This window comes from Erigeron canadensis, chromosome 8, assembly GCF_010389155.1.
Source record: "Erigeron canadensis isolate Cc75 chromosome 8, C_canadensis_v1, whole genome shotgun sequence".
Lineage (NCBI taxonomy): Eukaryota > Viridiplantae > Streptophyta > Magnoliopsida > Asterales > Asteraceae > Erigeron > Erigeron canadensis.
The window spans coordinates 36205466-36222872 of NC_057768.1; the positions used below are offsets into that span (position 1 = coordinate 36205466).

At 31.1% G+C, this 17407-nt stretch overlaps 2 protein-coding genes across 2 annotated transcripts; both read right to left on the minus strand.

Moving 5' to 3' along the window:
- Positions 1-830: 830 nt before the first annotated feature.
- Positions 831-2176, minus strand: LOC122610731 (mitogen-activated protein kinase kinase kinase 18-like). Its single transcript, XM_043783695.1, has one exon. It carries the CDS (start codon positions 2148-2150, stop codon positions 831-833), a length of 1320 nt encoding a protein of 439 aa, XP_043639630.1. The 5' UTR covers positions 2151-2176.
- A 7515-nt stretch (positions 2177-9691) lies between these two features.
- Positions 9692-15295, minus strand: LOC122578252 (translation initiation factor IF-2). Its single transcript, XM_043750168.1, has 5 exons — positions 15188-15295; positions 12799-13873; positions 12235-12384; positions 11405-11590; positions 9692-10116 (listed from the first exon to the last, which is right to left on the minus strand). Exons 2-5 carry the CDS (start codon positions 13852-13854, stop codon positions 10036-10038), a joined length of 1473 nt encoding a protein of 490 aa, XP_043606103.1. The 5' UTR covers positions 13855-13873; positions 15188-15295; the 3' UTR covers positions 9692-10035.
- Positions 15296-17407: the final 2112 nt, after the last annotated feature.

The following is a 17407-nucleotide window of genomic DNA, read 5'->3' on the forward strand; positions in this document are numbered from 1 at the left end:
TAGCTAAATTTTTGTATTTGTTGTCTAAGATATTAACAATTTTACTAACTTTATTTCACAATCTATAATTAATTTTGAATATTATAAGTAATTTTCTTATATATATACTCTTTTTAAGAAAAGTTGTTAACTTTGTTTAAGATATTTATCAAAAACATTAGTAATATCATATAAATGACATTTTAAGTAGTAAATTATGATACTCTTAGATAGAAACTTGCGTTGTATAAATAAAACATTAGAAAAAAGTAATTCACAATTAGATAAAATGTATATTTATTTATAAAACAAAATATTAATGTAGTTAAATAACTATTATATATATAAAAAAATTAATTAATGCAATGTAAATTGACTATTGTAATTAAAACTTAAACTTTATATTAGCGTAACTTTAATAAATGGTTAACCGAAAATAAAACCGAAATTAACCGACTTTTTTGGGTAACCGATTTTCGGGTAACCGAACTTAACGGTTCAAAAATTCTAACTAACCAAACCGAACCGAAACCCGAAAAACGGTTCGAAATTTCTAGTTAACCGAACCGTTTACAGCCCTAGCGGTTGAAGAGTAACAAATTGACTTTCTAACATATGAATTTTTAAATAGTCTAATACTAATATAGATATGGACATGTATGTATATTGTTAAAAGTAGAAGTCAACGATTGTTTAATACCCCCAAGGCCCAAGCCATAAACGCACCAAATTCATTTTCTCTTGGCGTGCTATAGGCCATTGTTGTATTTGTATGATATTACCCATCAGATTTTATGACTTACAACAAAAAATATATTTCCATTTGCATATGGAAAAGAAAAAACATCACATTATGAAATATAAACTATCAATATGATGATAAAAGTATGTATATTCAGAAACACTACGTTACATTTAATAAAAATATCAAAGATTAACAAATTTAAACCCAAGAGCAAATAAGTATCATCTGATATTTTCACAAAATCAAAATGCCTTGATACAAACCCATTTGTCACACTTTCATTAGCACCTATAACATCATCATTTTCCAACATTAAAACACTCATTTCATGAATCTTTGAATACGAACACGACTCGATACGAGTTGACTCGGTACTAGGTGACTCGTTATTATAACCCGACTGGGAAATCTTTGAACTTTCTTCAATATCATTGCTTCTAACTATGATCCAATCTTTTTCATCTTTCCAATTGGGTAAGCATGAAGAAGTTGCATTATCAATCAATTGCCTCATCCTTTCCACCGGAGACTCACCTGAAAATTCGACAACTTGAGTTGACTCCGGTGATATCTCCGGTATCTCTAAACAATGCCAAAAATCTTGATCAAGAATACTAGTTGGTGAATTTTTCGTTTCAAAAACCGGGTTTAAATTACAAACAAAAGGGTGTCTGAGAAGCTCCTTTACAGTCCATCTTTCTTTTGCATCTACTTTCAAACATTTTTTCAAAAAATCTTGACCTTCCGGTGACAACCCTTGAGGAAACTCCGGTATCTCACCGGAAAACCCAATTTTATACAAACCTGAAACCGGGTCATTCATTTCGGGCCACGGGTTAAACCCAGTTGCCATTTCAATCACAACACACCCAACAGCCCATACATCAGCTTCAAACCCTTGAACTTCACCTCTAGCAACTTCCGGCGCCATAAAAACCGGTGTACCGGAAAAAACAGAGTAACTACTACTTCCCCTGTTTTCAGCCCATTTTGAACAGCCCAAATCGCCAATTTTCACACCATTTTCACAAACCAAAATGTTTTCACACTTTATATCACAATGTACTATATTATTCAAGTGCATATGATCCAACCCCATAAGAATTTGCTTCGTATAATATCGAATTTTCGATTCTTTTAAAAATCCTCTGCTTTTCTTGATCATTTCGGAGATTGTGCCGCCGGGAGCGTACTCCATGAATAAATTGTAAATGGCTTTGTTGTTCTCGTGATGGATGGCAAAACCCTTGTATGAAATTACATGAGGTGAGTTTAATTGTGAAAGAAATTGTTGTTCTTTTTGTAAGAAAACAGAGGTGGAAAGGGTGCTTGACTTGACGGCGAATTGGTCTCCGGTGGAGGTGGTGGCGAGGTGGACGGTGGCGGTGGAGCCTTGGCCGATCACCGGACCTCTTTTCCACTCCATTTGTTGATATATAAAGAAATGAAGGAGTGTGTGATATATATACACAACTAAAACAAGCAAGCCATGTGTGTAGTAATATGTTTTTCAATATAAAATTTGTAAAATGTTAAATTTAACTATAGAATATTTAAAAGGGTGCGTTTTGTAACTAATGGGTATAGTAACTTTAATAACTTTTTTTGAATAAATATTACTGTATACTTTACTTTATAACACTGTGATATATTCAGATTCCTTGAAGAAATGTTGTATGTTAAAAGTAATTAAAGATAAATATTAAAACATTCACTAATTAAGTAAATTAAGTTGAAAAATACCACAATTAAATGCACCTATTACAACTCTACTATAGTGGTTATATTATTATCTATCGATAATCCATCGACTAATAAGTTATTTCAATCGTCTCATTTCAAATGTTGTAGTTTGATTTTTTAAGTTTTTTTCTTTCAGTTTTGCTCGTACATATTTTTGTTTATACTACGTAACACTTGATATAAAGCATATGGATGAATTAGATTTTATAGGTATTTTTCTTTGATATAACTTACATTAAGTGTTGCATAATACAAACAAAATTATTTACGATCAAAACTTAAAATAAAATGATAGTTTACTTAACTTGTATGTTTAAAATGGGCCGGAAGAAGTTTAATTTCATATGATGAATAACTAACACATTATTTAACTATCACAAAATTATGTCTTGATAACATAAATGTAATTAGATAAAAACATGAAAAACATATGTTGATGTTTGACACCTGAACAAATATAATAATTGATCTATAATAAGTTAATGGGAGCTGATATTTGTATCACACCAATTAATGAATCTACCATAACTGTGAATCACATATTTGTACAGTATGCAGTAAAGCTTATACATTATGGTAAATCCATCAATTTATGTGGTACATTTATCATTTCTCATAAGTTAATATTCGTTTGATTAATTTTTATTTTCTTAAATAGGTAAATTGTGAGCTGTGTGGATCACATGAGAAACATGAGCGAGGAGAGCTCTTCCAGCAGTAAGATGATGATGGACGGCGGGCGGTTGCTTGGCTTCAAATTAAGCAAATCACGTGATGACACGTGACAATGACATCATTCCTGCTCTTTGGCTCCCATACTTATTTTGCACTCAATAGAGAAGCTGTTATACATATGTTTACTGTTTAAAGGCTCGTGAAACTTTATCTCTCATAACCATAATTTGGTGCAAAATGGTAATCATCAAGGCAATAATAAAGCAAAAAGTTAGCAAACAAAATGTGAGATACCACATTGTTTTACTTGTATATTTTCCTTTTTTAAATATAATGATAAATCCTTATAACCAATACTTTTAAAATCCTCTTAATATATTCATTTGTTAACACATGTAATCCACTAATTTTCTTTCATAATCTCATCCCCTGATTTTTCACATGTCACAATCCTATTAATTAGGAGGATTTATAGGATAATAACTTAGGTGGATTGATCATTACCCTTTTTCAAATCACATAAATACCGTTATTCTCTTTTTGGTGCTTTTATGTGCATATATTTATACTTTAATAAAACAAGATCATAGTGTAGTTGAATATGTAAAAGCGAACATCAATTAAGATGTTTCTAATTTCTATCGTGATTATGCATGTCTCATACACAAGCTCAACGACACATTTTTAACAACCTAGGTTTAAAAGAATCAAGATCTAACAGTAGTGAAATATGTACATAAGTACATAATTTTTCATAAGAACATGTTCTCTGTACCAATCTTTTTCTTTAATTTTACATTAGTAATCCACTTTACAAACTCAAATATAATGAACCACTATGTGATGCATTATAATTGAATTTAGAGGCAGACCCATGGGGTGTTTGGAGGTGTACATAACTACATAACTACATGACTTTTTTACGCATAACGTGAATTTCATCAGAAAAATATGATCGACTAAAAGTGGACAAAGTGAGTGGAAAAAAAAAAAGGTAAACCACATCTAAATGTTTTGTAATTTGATAATATTTAATTTTGAGCCTTCAATTCATAGAGTCACCCTTATATGGTTTTGTTGAGGTTTTATGATTTATAAATCTAATTTCATCCAAATTTCAACACTATGTCTTTGACGTGTGTGAAAATTCATAGATGTTAAACATCATTATTCTATTCAAGAAAGTAAAACCAACGATGGTGTTGGTTGTGAATGATAGTGTGTAGGTTAGGATTCTTACTCTTTTTATCTTCCTTTTATCTTTATGAAATGGAATGTTTAACCGGCAAGCAAATGCCAATCATATTTAAAGGAAAAATACACACCACACCCCCACATCATCATTCACCCTTTACACTCTTCCAAACGTTTTATTGTCTATTAGCTTGGACCCACTCTTAGCATGGTTCATGGCAACTTAGCCACATCCTAATAGACATACACACATAGACAAAAAGACCAAGAGTTGACGCTTAGCATGGTTGAATGACTAATTAAATATGAATACCACGCACATCATTGATGAAAAAAAAAAAAAAAAAAGAAGAAGAAGAATAAAAAGAAAGGCAAAACTACTTATATACAAGAATTTCGATTGAACCCTGTCACCTTGATATAAAATTTGACAAATAGGATATACATTTGGTTTTTTCTCATTTAATAGTTGAGAAGAAAAGATTTATATATACCCTGAACTTTGTATAAGAATGTATCTACCTTTTTTAACATCATGGTGACAATGAATAAATTTGAATAGTTTTATAAGTCTTTTATATATGTAAGCTAAACCAATTTTCATATATTAAAATAAACTAAAATTTTTTGACAGCAATGGGGAAATAACGTCTGGCTTTTGTGGAAGGGTGATGGTTGTGTAAAAGAAAGAGAGTTAAAAGATTGATATCATGCAATAAATTGTTGCTATTAGTTTGATTTATATTGATCTATTTATTTGTATATTTGATTTGAGATTTTGAGCCTTTAGAGTATGATAGCTAAATCAAAAGTTAAAATCGATAAGCTTTAAAAAAGAGATTTTTTCTGTCTAAACTTTTACGTATAATTCTGTTTGCCTCTTTCAGGTCATCGTATTTTTTATTTCCTTATCGTTTGTAGTTATCAAAGTGTCCTAACTAGGTCAATCAGTTTTCAAATTTGGCTGGTCATGATAACGTGATTATCATTAAAGCTAATATGGACTCATTTAATTGAGGTGACAATGTTCATGTGGTCTTTAAGTATAGGTGATAATACGCATACCATTTTTTTAAGTCATACATCACCAAACATGCATCAAATCATTATACTGTACAATACCTTAAAGAATGTTTGATTTATACAACTAAAACACCGTGGTGTACGGATCATCACTTTTTTAAGTAATCACATAAGTAATGCTATCGTAATTAAACAAGTTCATGTCACCTGGAATGATAGCCATGTCATCATGATCAACAAGATTTGAAAAAATAAATAACCAAGATGAAGCAATTTGACAACTTTCAATAATCTAATAGAGAATACAAAAGTTTAACAACCTGTACGGGACAAATAGATACATACGTAACTGTTTTAAAAAACAAACCCTTTAAAAAGACAAATGAAAAATAACTCTTGTCAGTTATTTTTGGTATTTAATAAATGAAAAACAAAATGTATAATATGTTATAACCCAAACCATCGCCATTCACCATTACCTTTAGGTGTATGTTCTAACCGAATGTTATGAATTTTGTTTTTAGTTATGATTTATACCAATATATAAGAAATTATGATGCATCACATATATCGTGTTCCTATTCTAGTCGATCAAACATGGATATGACCTATTGAAATCTATGTAATCAAGATGAGATAAGTCAGGTTGACACTTTTGAGGCCACATTCGTTTGCTTTTTGTAGACATAGCCCCCCAAAAGCGTTGGCATACCCCGACACTTGTGAAAAGTTAATGATTAAATGTTGGGTTTTCATGCTAATTTGCTACAAATTTTGCCCGACCAATATGTACAGCTTTTGTTACATTCGAGGCGTGTTATGTTTTGTGTAGACTAATTTTTTGTTTGTTTTATATTCATAGATATATTATCATCAAAATATTATATGCCGGAGTAATTGTTATCTACAAAATGGAAAGTGTATTGAGTAGTTGCAAGTTTCTGTGGTAGGGATATAGATTTTACAGTAAAGTATGAGAGGGTGTATATGAGTATTCAGATAGATCATATATTCTTTAAAATAGGATGCTAAAGACGGGTAAATCCTTCCCCTCATGTATTATTTGTGCACCAACTGACCATTCTTCAACTTTCAAGTACAAATTAAAACTAGAATTTTAACATTAAAATAGTAAACATAAAGGGATGAGAAAATTATTAGAACATTTAAAATTGTATCAAATACAATATATTTACTTGAATCGTAACTCATCTAACCAAACTTACGTACTTTCAAACTCGTTTCCTAAACTCAAACACCACCAAATAAACACACCCTTAGTTTGATGTCTATAAATTTTGAAACAAGTAAAATGTATGACTTATTGGATGACACTTTCTTAGTGGGATTTGCCAAAGGCCAAGTTCGAACTTTGACACATGTTTTCCAACTAATCACTCCAATGGGCCTGTAACATTTGTTAGGATGATACTACCCTTATCGGTGACCTTAAGTTTAGATTGTGGATTATTATATTATAAAAAATTGAAATAGTCGCTCGATCTTGCACAATCTCGTCTCCAAAACGAACTAAAAGTTTTAGAGTTTATTACATCATTTGTGCCACATGTCAACTTTCCAATGGTGGACTCTTTATATTATTTTATTGTATATAATTAACTGGATTATTTTCTCGTATAATACGCGAGATAAATTTATTAAGTTTTCATAATAATATAATTAATATTTATAGATTAAACATTTTGAAATATGATTATATTATTATTTGAGAAATGTTTTGTATCGAGAATGGTATCACGATATGTATGTTACAGTATATTTTTTAATAATGATTATGTAAAGTTTAAATATAAATACTAATGGCTAAAACTGATGATACTATTATTTCAATTTGGTTTTATTGTATATAATTTGTATATTGTCTGTTAAGTCTTTACATAATGACAATATAAATTAAATTTGTTTATTTAGTGTAATAATAAAAGTTTAGATAAATAATAATATCTCCATTATAATACAAAAAAAAACTGATTAGATTTCTAAATTTAAATTACAATATATATAAGGATGAGTTATTCAAGAGACATTATTTCAAAGGAACGTAAGGTAAATGTGAGACACACGGTTCTCCTTTCTTTCTTTCCTTTTAGGTATGATTTTTTTATTTTTTGAAATTATATTCTTTTATTAAAAACCCATTAAAATTAAAACAAATTTTTAAATGTTTTTTCTATTGGCTACTTACTGAAAATGGACCGATATAGTACGGATATGGTACGGGTGTAGCCGTTAGCCAAACAGGCGTAGGCCATTCAAGGAAATATATGAAAATGTTGAAAGCTAAACGCATTTGAAAATGGTTTGCATTTGATGAACGGCGATTCAAAGGTGGTGGAAATTGGATACGGTACTTCCTTCGTTATGGTGATGGTGAGGGTGGTGGGGAAGAAGGCCGATAGTAGTAGTGGTGGGAGAGAGGGTAGAATGATGGTGTTGGTGGTGTGGGCGAGAGAAGTACAAGATGAAGAAGAAGAAGGTGGCTCATAATTGTTATTGCGTCCCTTTTAAAATAATAGTACTCAAATTGTCTCATGCTTTATGTTACTCGTAATATATGTATATATGTGTGTTTTTATTGGAGTCCCTAACAAACCAAAAAAAATAATATATGAAATAATTTATATAACATCTATCATTTTCAATACCATATAACATTAAAATATAACAAAAATAGTTATAATTTTTCTTTACGTCAAAACAATGACAAAATTTGACAAATAACATAAAAGTCATTGCTTGAGATTTTTTAGGTTGAAATGTCTTAAAAGCTCGATAATTCCAGATTAACAATTTAATTATTCAGGTATATAGTGTCAAGGAAAAACCTTTAGTATTATTTATAATCTAAAAAAAACAACAGTAAAACAATATAATTAAACGAGAAAGATAGGAACAAATGATAAATTATGTTTAAATTTTTTTTTATCATGCTTATGTTGAAAAAATAATTTTTAGTTAAAAATTTCTTTCAAATATTGACATGGTCACATTATAATAATTATCCTTTATAAATATTTATAATTACATTATAACTTAAAGTTTATTACATCTAATATTCGTGCAACTACATTTATATGCAAATGTGATCAAAATCTAATGTATTTCGGTGGTCATAGTAATATTTCTCGTCATTTTACTATTTAGTAATATTAATATATATAGTTAGTAATAATATTAATATGATTAATTAGTAAATCTAAAATTGAAAGTTGATGTCATCAAAATATTCCAAAGGTAACAATTAAAAGTGACTTTTCGTCTAATGGTTGTAGCTTTTTAAAAAATCTATTTAAGGCCCTTTTTTATACTTACTGGAAGATTATAAGTCTTATTAGTTTTTCTTTAATATTTTATGTTTTATAACTTTTATTAAAAATATAAAAACATAGTATTCTTTATTTTTCCATTGCGAACATTTTAACATGAATTTTATTAAAAACGGAGCCATTTAGAAAAGCGTATTTTTTTTTATAAAACTATTTGATTTGGATTTTTGAAACAAAATAAGAATATTACTTTTATAGTTTTATCTAACTTTTATCTGTACATAGTTATTATCTTTTCATTTATTACACATATCTACTTTATTTTTAATTTACTAAATTTGTATTTTTTTAAAAAATTATTTTTTGTGATATTTTACATGACTATCATAAAAGTAATTTATTTATTTTAGTTTATAATAAAAAGTTTTAATATTTAAAATAATAAATCATTTTAATATAATAAAAAATTGGTTTAGGTTGAATTGCGGATGAGAATGGAAATTTAAGTTACATTGGGTTGTATAGTTGGAAGAGAGGGAAACTAATTTTTAATTAAAAATTGGATTGAATTGGTTCCCTGATGTGAATAGTCTTAGCACTCAATAGTCAATAACACTATCAACTAACAAAATATTGTCACTTGTTTGAGCATCAATTGGTTTTAGTTTGTTCGTATTAATCTTGACAAATATTATTGTTAGCATGGCAGATGTGGAGTTGAACCTTGTTTGTATCAAATTAACTAATGGGTCATAATAACACTCTCCGTAGAAAAAAAATGGGTGTTAATCACCAAAAGTCCGTCTGAAGTGTATATTTAACAAACGAATAAATCGATTCATTCAAGAACTCGGACTATACTGATATTGCTTTTGTAATCATAACTAACACGTTAATTATTAATAGAAAATATACTGGGGGCGAGTCAACCGACTAGATTCGTTTCCACCATTCAGTTTTGGCCTATATTGACATGTTGTCTAACCCCGTACCAACCACTTATTTATCATCTATAGTTCAAAGGCACACGAGATTGATACCAGAATACGCAAAAGAAAAGAAAATCTTCTAGATCATTAATTCCTGTGAGAAGATGGAGACAGAAAAGTGAAAAAATCATCATCTAACTTACTAACTACATTTAAATTCCCCTTAACGGAAGACAAACAAAAGCCAAAGGACCCTTTGTCACTGCTCTTGAATCAAGCAAAAGGCCAACACAGATTATTACAAATGTATATAACAAAGTAAAGTATACTTAATTCAACTTGTTTACCAGGGACTGAAAAAACCCAAAGAAGCTGACTGTAACGTAAGCAAAAATTGTCAGGACAGAACTATATCTTCTTCTGTTCTCAGTAAATCTAGCATATTGGAGCAGTAATTCTCTCATTTGTAACTTTGTGAAACTTCCCAAACCAGCTTATCCATAAATTGGCACTTTTTGTCAAATCCCCATCCTGGGTTGCTCTGCATTGCAAACATAGTGTATAGGATACAATTACATCAAAAAAAAATAAAAATAAAACACATGCACATATAGGGAGGGAAAGCGAGAGAGAAAGAGAGTCAAATGGGAGATCCTAGTGTAAAAACTACAAAGGCTCATTGGCTTTGTGAAAGTTAATATGACTATAGCTGGCAAAATGAATGGTCAGGTAACAGTAAAAAAATATACAACTTTATGAAAGGTCAAAACAATTTCGATTAGCTTCAGCTGACCTGACGTCACTTATTTGCCCATTTTTAAATTTTCGTTAAAAAAATTCAACGTGAAGAGGATTACAAATCTACTTTTTTTTGAAAAGGAGAATAATCACATAAATTCACACATACTGTATTTACAAATTGTCCACAATGGGACGTTGGGACTAGAACCAACAACCTATTGGTTAATGGTTTACCTCATATATCGCTAGGCCAAGGGGGCGGTAGGCCAAAGGCACCATGGTTACTGAAAAAATGTAAGCAGTTCAGGGACCAAATTTAGTCCGGCCCGTTTCTTAGTTTTGAATTCCATAAATCGTTTATAATTCAATGCACATAAACGGGTAGAAATTACACAAGATGAAGGTGAAAAGAAGCATATCGCATATAAAAACAGTTTCAACCCATTCATGAGAAAAACACGTCTATTTTTGGGTTATATTTTATGGGTCTTTCTGCATAAATTAATGATAAATTCACAACATTTTTTTGCCATATACTTTTATCACTGCTTTAGACAGTTATACATTATGCATTAACATGCTTTCCCTTGTTATATATGGCAAAAAAATGTTGTGAATTTATCATCACCCGCATATAAACTAATGATACATACCTTTTATTTGTGTCACGATTGGGTCATATATAGAATTTGTATATAAATCTAACATTTTTTTTATATAACTTCAAAAATTTTATACAAAACTTATCAAGTATTTAAAAGCTGGTATACCAGTTTCATAAAAAAAAAAACTTACCAGTTACAAACACACCTTTTATGACACAGATACACAAAAAGTAGATAAAAATGACTAAAATGGAGCAAATGAAAAAATGAGTTGGTAATTTCCGCAAAACTGCTTTATATATTTTTGACAATGGGTCAAAGAAGTAATAGGAGAATAGCCACCAAGAAAACGGGTTCAAGGGTTTACAAATGTAGAGTGTTACCAAGTGTCTACAAATTCCTATATTTCAATAATAAATACTTGCAATTACTTGCAATAACAGTAATATTTGTAAAATTCAAGATATCGACAAGAAGTCTTGCCTGAAGAGAGAGGACGGCTCGATCAGTGAAATGCTTTACGGATGTCGGTGCACTTGCAGGCAGAGTTTTTGCAACTCTTTCAAGCTCCAACCCTTGTTTTTTAGCAGTTACCTTGTTAGGTCCACCATAAAAATCCACAAGTTCTTTCATTAAAGGAACATTCTTCATCGTCTCTTCCACAACATCCTGAAAAAAAAAAAAGATTTGCCAACTTCATGAAGTTAAAAACAGAATTTGATACTAATCTTATGCAACTAGTTAGACAAAATAAAACAAGGAACTCTACTTTTTTCTGCATAACTGAAGTTTATATTGAGTTACTACTATATACTTGTACAACAGTTCAACTAGCTGAAAACTCACCACAGCTACTAGAGAGGTAACTTTGCCCCATTTGTTAGAGATTCGTCGATCATTTTATCTCAACGGGTCAAATCAAAGAATAAAACCAAATAGAAAATGGCCGAAGTTGACCGAAACTACCTAAGTGCATCTTAATCGCGTACAACCTTCTATGTAGCTTTATTCAAAAGTTCTGAAAATTAATATAATAACTTATATAATCATATTTTACACATTGATTACAAATTTATAAAAATGCACAAGTGTGTGCAGGCCAACTCGACCTGCGTTTGTGTTGACCTGACACCCAACCCACCTGAGCGATCAAAGAACAATTCATAAGACCAACAAATCCAAAAAACATTATAAAACTCACCATTCATTATCATACATACAAACTAAATCGCAATTAAACCAAAGCCAGATGTTTGTCAGTAGATTGATGTTCGTTTTCAAATCTGAAATGACAAAATTGGATGGTAACTAACCTGCCATTCTTTTTCAGTTTTAATATTTTCGTAAGACATTAAAAAAGGCTTCATTTTCTCAAGAGCGTCTCGAAGAGCTATTGGAGGGTTCTCATCGATATCAGGATTTGAATCAAACTCAGCCATTAAGTATTCTGGCTCACACTCCAGCTGCAGGCAAAATTAAACAGCAAATTAGTTATAAAGAAAAAGTTACCCCGTACCATACAATTCTGAATAGAGGTGGCAAATTCGAACCATTTACTAATGAATTGGTTGTTTTGGATTTTGTTGTATCTCTCAGATGGCTAAAAAATGAAACCAAGTAAAGACCAAAGTTTATTTACAACAAACGGATCCTCTGGAATCATTTATTAAGAAAAACAATTATTAGATTATTACTGAGATTTTAAATATTTTCAGATAATGGACACACTTATAATTTATAAAATATTTCAGGTCAGCCCTCCATGTTTTGAACCAAAAGCTGCTTTTCTTGAACCAAAAACGTTTTGATCCATTAATTTAAATGCAACCAGTCCCTTTGCCACCTCTGATAATAAAGGGTCATAAGAAAGTCAATACCAGAAGATTAGTATGCATTGCATCCACATGGGCCTCTTCTTCCGGAGAAGGAAACACTTTCGCACAAGCTTCTTCAAACACTTGAACCAAAAAGTCCATTTTTTTAAGCCCAAGATGTTTCTCAAGCTTCTCAGTATTAGCTTTGTCAACCTCTGTGTCTTCCTCATCTTCCTCCGAGTCATCATCATCATCACGATATGACATTCCCCTTCCCCTTCCTCGCCCTCGACCTCGTCCCCGCCCGCTCCCCCTACCACCTCGACCACCCCATTGCCCTCTACCACCGCTATCTCGTGTCCCCATTCCTCTAGATCCTTGACTCCCACCGCCATCTCGTGTGCCCAATCCTCTAGATCCTTGACTTCCACCACCTCCATCTTCTACACCACCATCCCCACCCCTTGAGAGAATATTCCTTGCCTTGTTTATTGCTTCCTCTTTACTCATCTTAGGGGATGCAGAAGGAGGTTCTTGGCCCACAGGTTGTCTAGGTTTGACATGCCGATTCACTTCCTCGACCTTCTCATTAGCACTATGTGCTGTTGCTTGGGTGGGCTGTCCACGACCCGCACCAGATAGAACTGACAATATGGTTGGAGGGAGGGTACTCGTTTCTTGGTTTGCAGATTGACCTGGCACTTTTGGTGGTAAAATTGCTTCTCCTTCCTTAAGAAATGATATTCGGGTTCTGGACTTTGAATTTTCCTCAGATGAAGGAGGTGCTACAACGCCACGACCACGACCGGTGATAGTTCCTCTATTGCCAATTGGAGCCCCAAAAGCAGTAAACTGGGGGATATTTGAAGGTTTGCCTCGACCATGGCCTAGTGGGGGCGGGGAGGAGGTCTCCTCACCAGGACTCTTTGGCTCACTTTTTCCAGGAGTGGACTCCACGAAACTGTACTTAGAGACGCCGGATCCTCTTCCCCGGCCTCTACCTCCAGCACCTCCATCTTCGGCAGATGTAGAGAAATCTAATGGTGACGACAAAAAAAGGGCTTTTCTGCTCGTTTGTCCGATAGCTGGATGTGATAGCTTTCCCAAGCTCCGTCTCATGGTTATTTAAATGCAGATTCTAAAATAAGTTCCAAATACATGAAATCAGTAACTATGATAACAAAAATTGCTACATAGAAATAGAAGCATAGCTCACGAACCAAAGTATCGAGATTCTCGAGCTACTAAAGGAAAACATCACAATCTCAATGTAGTAAAAAGATTTATCATAATAGTCATAATATTAACACATAGTAATCAGTCAACAATGCAATTCCTGAAAAAGGCATTCCTAACTTTCAGATTACTATGTAGGTGATTACTTCTTTCTCTTTTTTTCACCCAGTGCATATACATAATATATAGCATACCTCCAATAATAGACAGAGTTACAATAAATCCTGGTGTCAAAAAGAGTCATATAGTCAGGTGGTATGTTAAACAAAGTTCACTGATGACAAAGTGACAAAAAATACGACTAAAGTTTAAGCTACAATCTTAAACCTTGTTTTAGACAAAAAAAAAATCTATAAATCTTTCACCTAAAGCACATCTTACCTAATAGCTAAAAAGCATTTACCCTGTTAAAACTAGGATCTTATGAGTGGATAAGGCATCTGGGATTGTATCAATGATCGGTTCATTTGCTAATTGGTACCATGTACTAGCTCGTGTAGTAGACTTTATATGCACAGTATCTAACTTAAAACTACATATCTGTAGGAAAAAGGGTGTCCCGGGTAAATTTAAAACTACGTATTTAGTTGTGTATTGCAATGATTTTTAGCTATTTCATTGACAAATTTTCATTTTACTTACCAGGTCAGATATAATCTAGTTAGTTCAGTTCTTGTATACACTATTATGCATTATTTGCAGGCACAAACAAAAAGTATCAAACTTTAGAAAAATATGTATCGATAATGTCACGATTGTATCCATATACTGGCACAAAAACCATCTGGGTCACACTACATTGCCAATCTAATACATTCGTCTCGAACAAAAAATGATGGAAAGATATAGAGTATAATTAAAACGTTAAGCACACTCAATCTACATTTTCTAATAGGCCCCATATACTTAAAAAAAAACATACTGAAGCAAATTACGTTGTATACTCACTGAGACATTTCATCGAACAGTTGTGTGCGTAAAACAAAAAGGGTCGCAAAAATACTTATTAAAAAACAATTAACGGGCTTTAAGTTTGTGATTACCCTAAACAACTAAAGTTAATGTTCTTTATAAATGTGAATAATTAAAAATCAAAAGCAAAAGAATCTGCACTAGGACATGGATTTTATTAACTATATATAATATTGAAAGGATTTGTAAAAATATGTCATTAAAAGGATTAATCGAAAATGCAAAGAACTCAAATAAGACTTACCAGAGAGAAAGAGAGAGATTAATGAGAAAGAAATGTTTGAAGGGGCTGAAGTTTACAAACGCCGTTTCATAGTTGCGGTAACAAGTGATCTATATGCTCATACGAGGGTTTTTGTTTGCTATTGGTTAGCCCCACCTGTAAAACATATACAAAATTATTTTTGTGTGTACAATACTTGCTATTGATAGCAAAAACAAATATTTTTAAGTGTAAATTTAAGTATGTTTTTATCCATCTTTTTAAGTTATTTTATTTATTGGTAACATTGTATTCTATATAGTACATTAATAAAAGGGATAATTACTTAAATAGACAAATTGAGAGAGGTATTTTACAATTTAGAAGTCTTTAATTTAGACCAAGTATTTGTGGCTTTATGGTGAAAATCCTCACTAATGGATCTAACCTAATTAAATGATAACACTTGACTTGTGGGTTCAATGTGAAAATCAAATTAGGAAAACACAAAAACGGAGTTTATACTTATAATACTCTTTGAGTCTATTTCGCATTGACATACAATATACAACACAAAATCTTTCTTTTTATCTTCTTTTTCTTAAACAACACCAAATATTCACCCCAAACCACCTCCTCCAATCAATGAAACAACATCATCATCATTCATAATAGAAATGTAAGGGAAATAAAAGAATTGAAAGCGGGGATACGAGGATGGACATAAGTTTTGTTATTACTATTATCATCATCATCATAGACAAATAAGTCTCTTTAATATATTGATGGACTTTACAACAAGTGTAAAAAAATACTTTTGATCTTTTAAAAAATTAAAATGATCTACCTCTTGACTGTGATCACCACCAATATATTCATTTTGATCCCTAATAAAAATAAAGTGAACTCTCTGTATGATAGTATATATGTAAACATTAGAAACTTATGATTGTTTTGAGTAATAAAATACCCAATATGTGAAAGAGTTATGGTAGAAATATGAAAAGTATAGAACGATGAAAGTAGAAAGAGAAAGAAGGGGAACACATGATATTTTGGATGTTTGTGTTTTGCTATATATATATGCACGTGAAAAATACGTACATCTAATTTCTCTATTTGATACACATTGAAATACATATGTCCCCCGAGAGGCAGACGTCGACATTTAATTAGGTTAGATTTATCCACGTACATCTAATTTATCTATTTGATACACATTGAAATACATATGTCCTCCGAGAGACAGACATCGACATTTAATTAGGTTAGATTTATCCGTGAGGTTTTTCCTTGTAGGTCAAGGAAATTTTGTCTAAATTGAAAATTGTTGAAAAACTAATCTACATTATAAAATACCCTTCTGATTTTGTCTATTAAAATTTTTTTCTTTAATAAAAATCGATCTACTATTTGTTTAAATATTAAAATTGAGATGGATTTGGTCCAACATTAAAATAAAAAAAAAATAAAATTGTCTTGAGTTTAAATTCTAATAATGCCCTGTGTGGCTATGTATAGGTTATTGGTAAAATTTAAATTTTACCCCCAAAATGAAAATCTTTACGAAAAAACCTCATGACCATTAAACCAACACCCTAATAGCTCTAACATTATGATTTGATAGTTGTTATTATAATTTTTGACATATAGAAACTTAAATATACCTATAAATCCGAAATAAATAAATAAATTGAAAAAATGATTGTAAGCTTTTGAAATTTTGTAAAAGAAAAAAAACTTGGCTTGTTTAAATAATATATATGGTAATGTTTTAAAATTTGTTCCACAAATTAATAGTCAAAACTTGTTATTTGAACCAAATCACAAACTTTAAATCAATCAAGTATTGTTACAAAATGTAAAATATCCCAATGCTATATCAATTGTTACCATTTGTTCGTGTTCGACATATTTTACTTTATGCTTCAGAGTTCTGTTTTTTGAGCACTTTCAAGACCTCGAGTTCATGACCTACATACATGTTTGGCGGAACATTAATATGGCCTTTGAGGCGATATATAAATTGCATAACAAAACTTCTTAAGCTCTTTCAGATGATTTAATTCTTGAATAAGCAATTAAAATGTTGCTCGAGTTTTATTATTAAATTTTTTATTCGGACAAGTAATAGATGTTGTAGAATTGAATACATTGTGTATTTTTCCTGCAAAAGGTAGGTGTGAGTTACAAATTTCAAAAAAAAAATAAATATTTATCACCCGCGAAAGGTAGGTGCAATTCAATAGAGTTACAAAATTA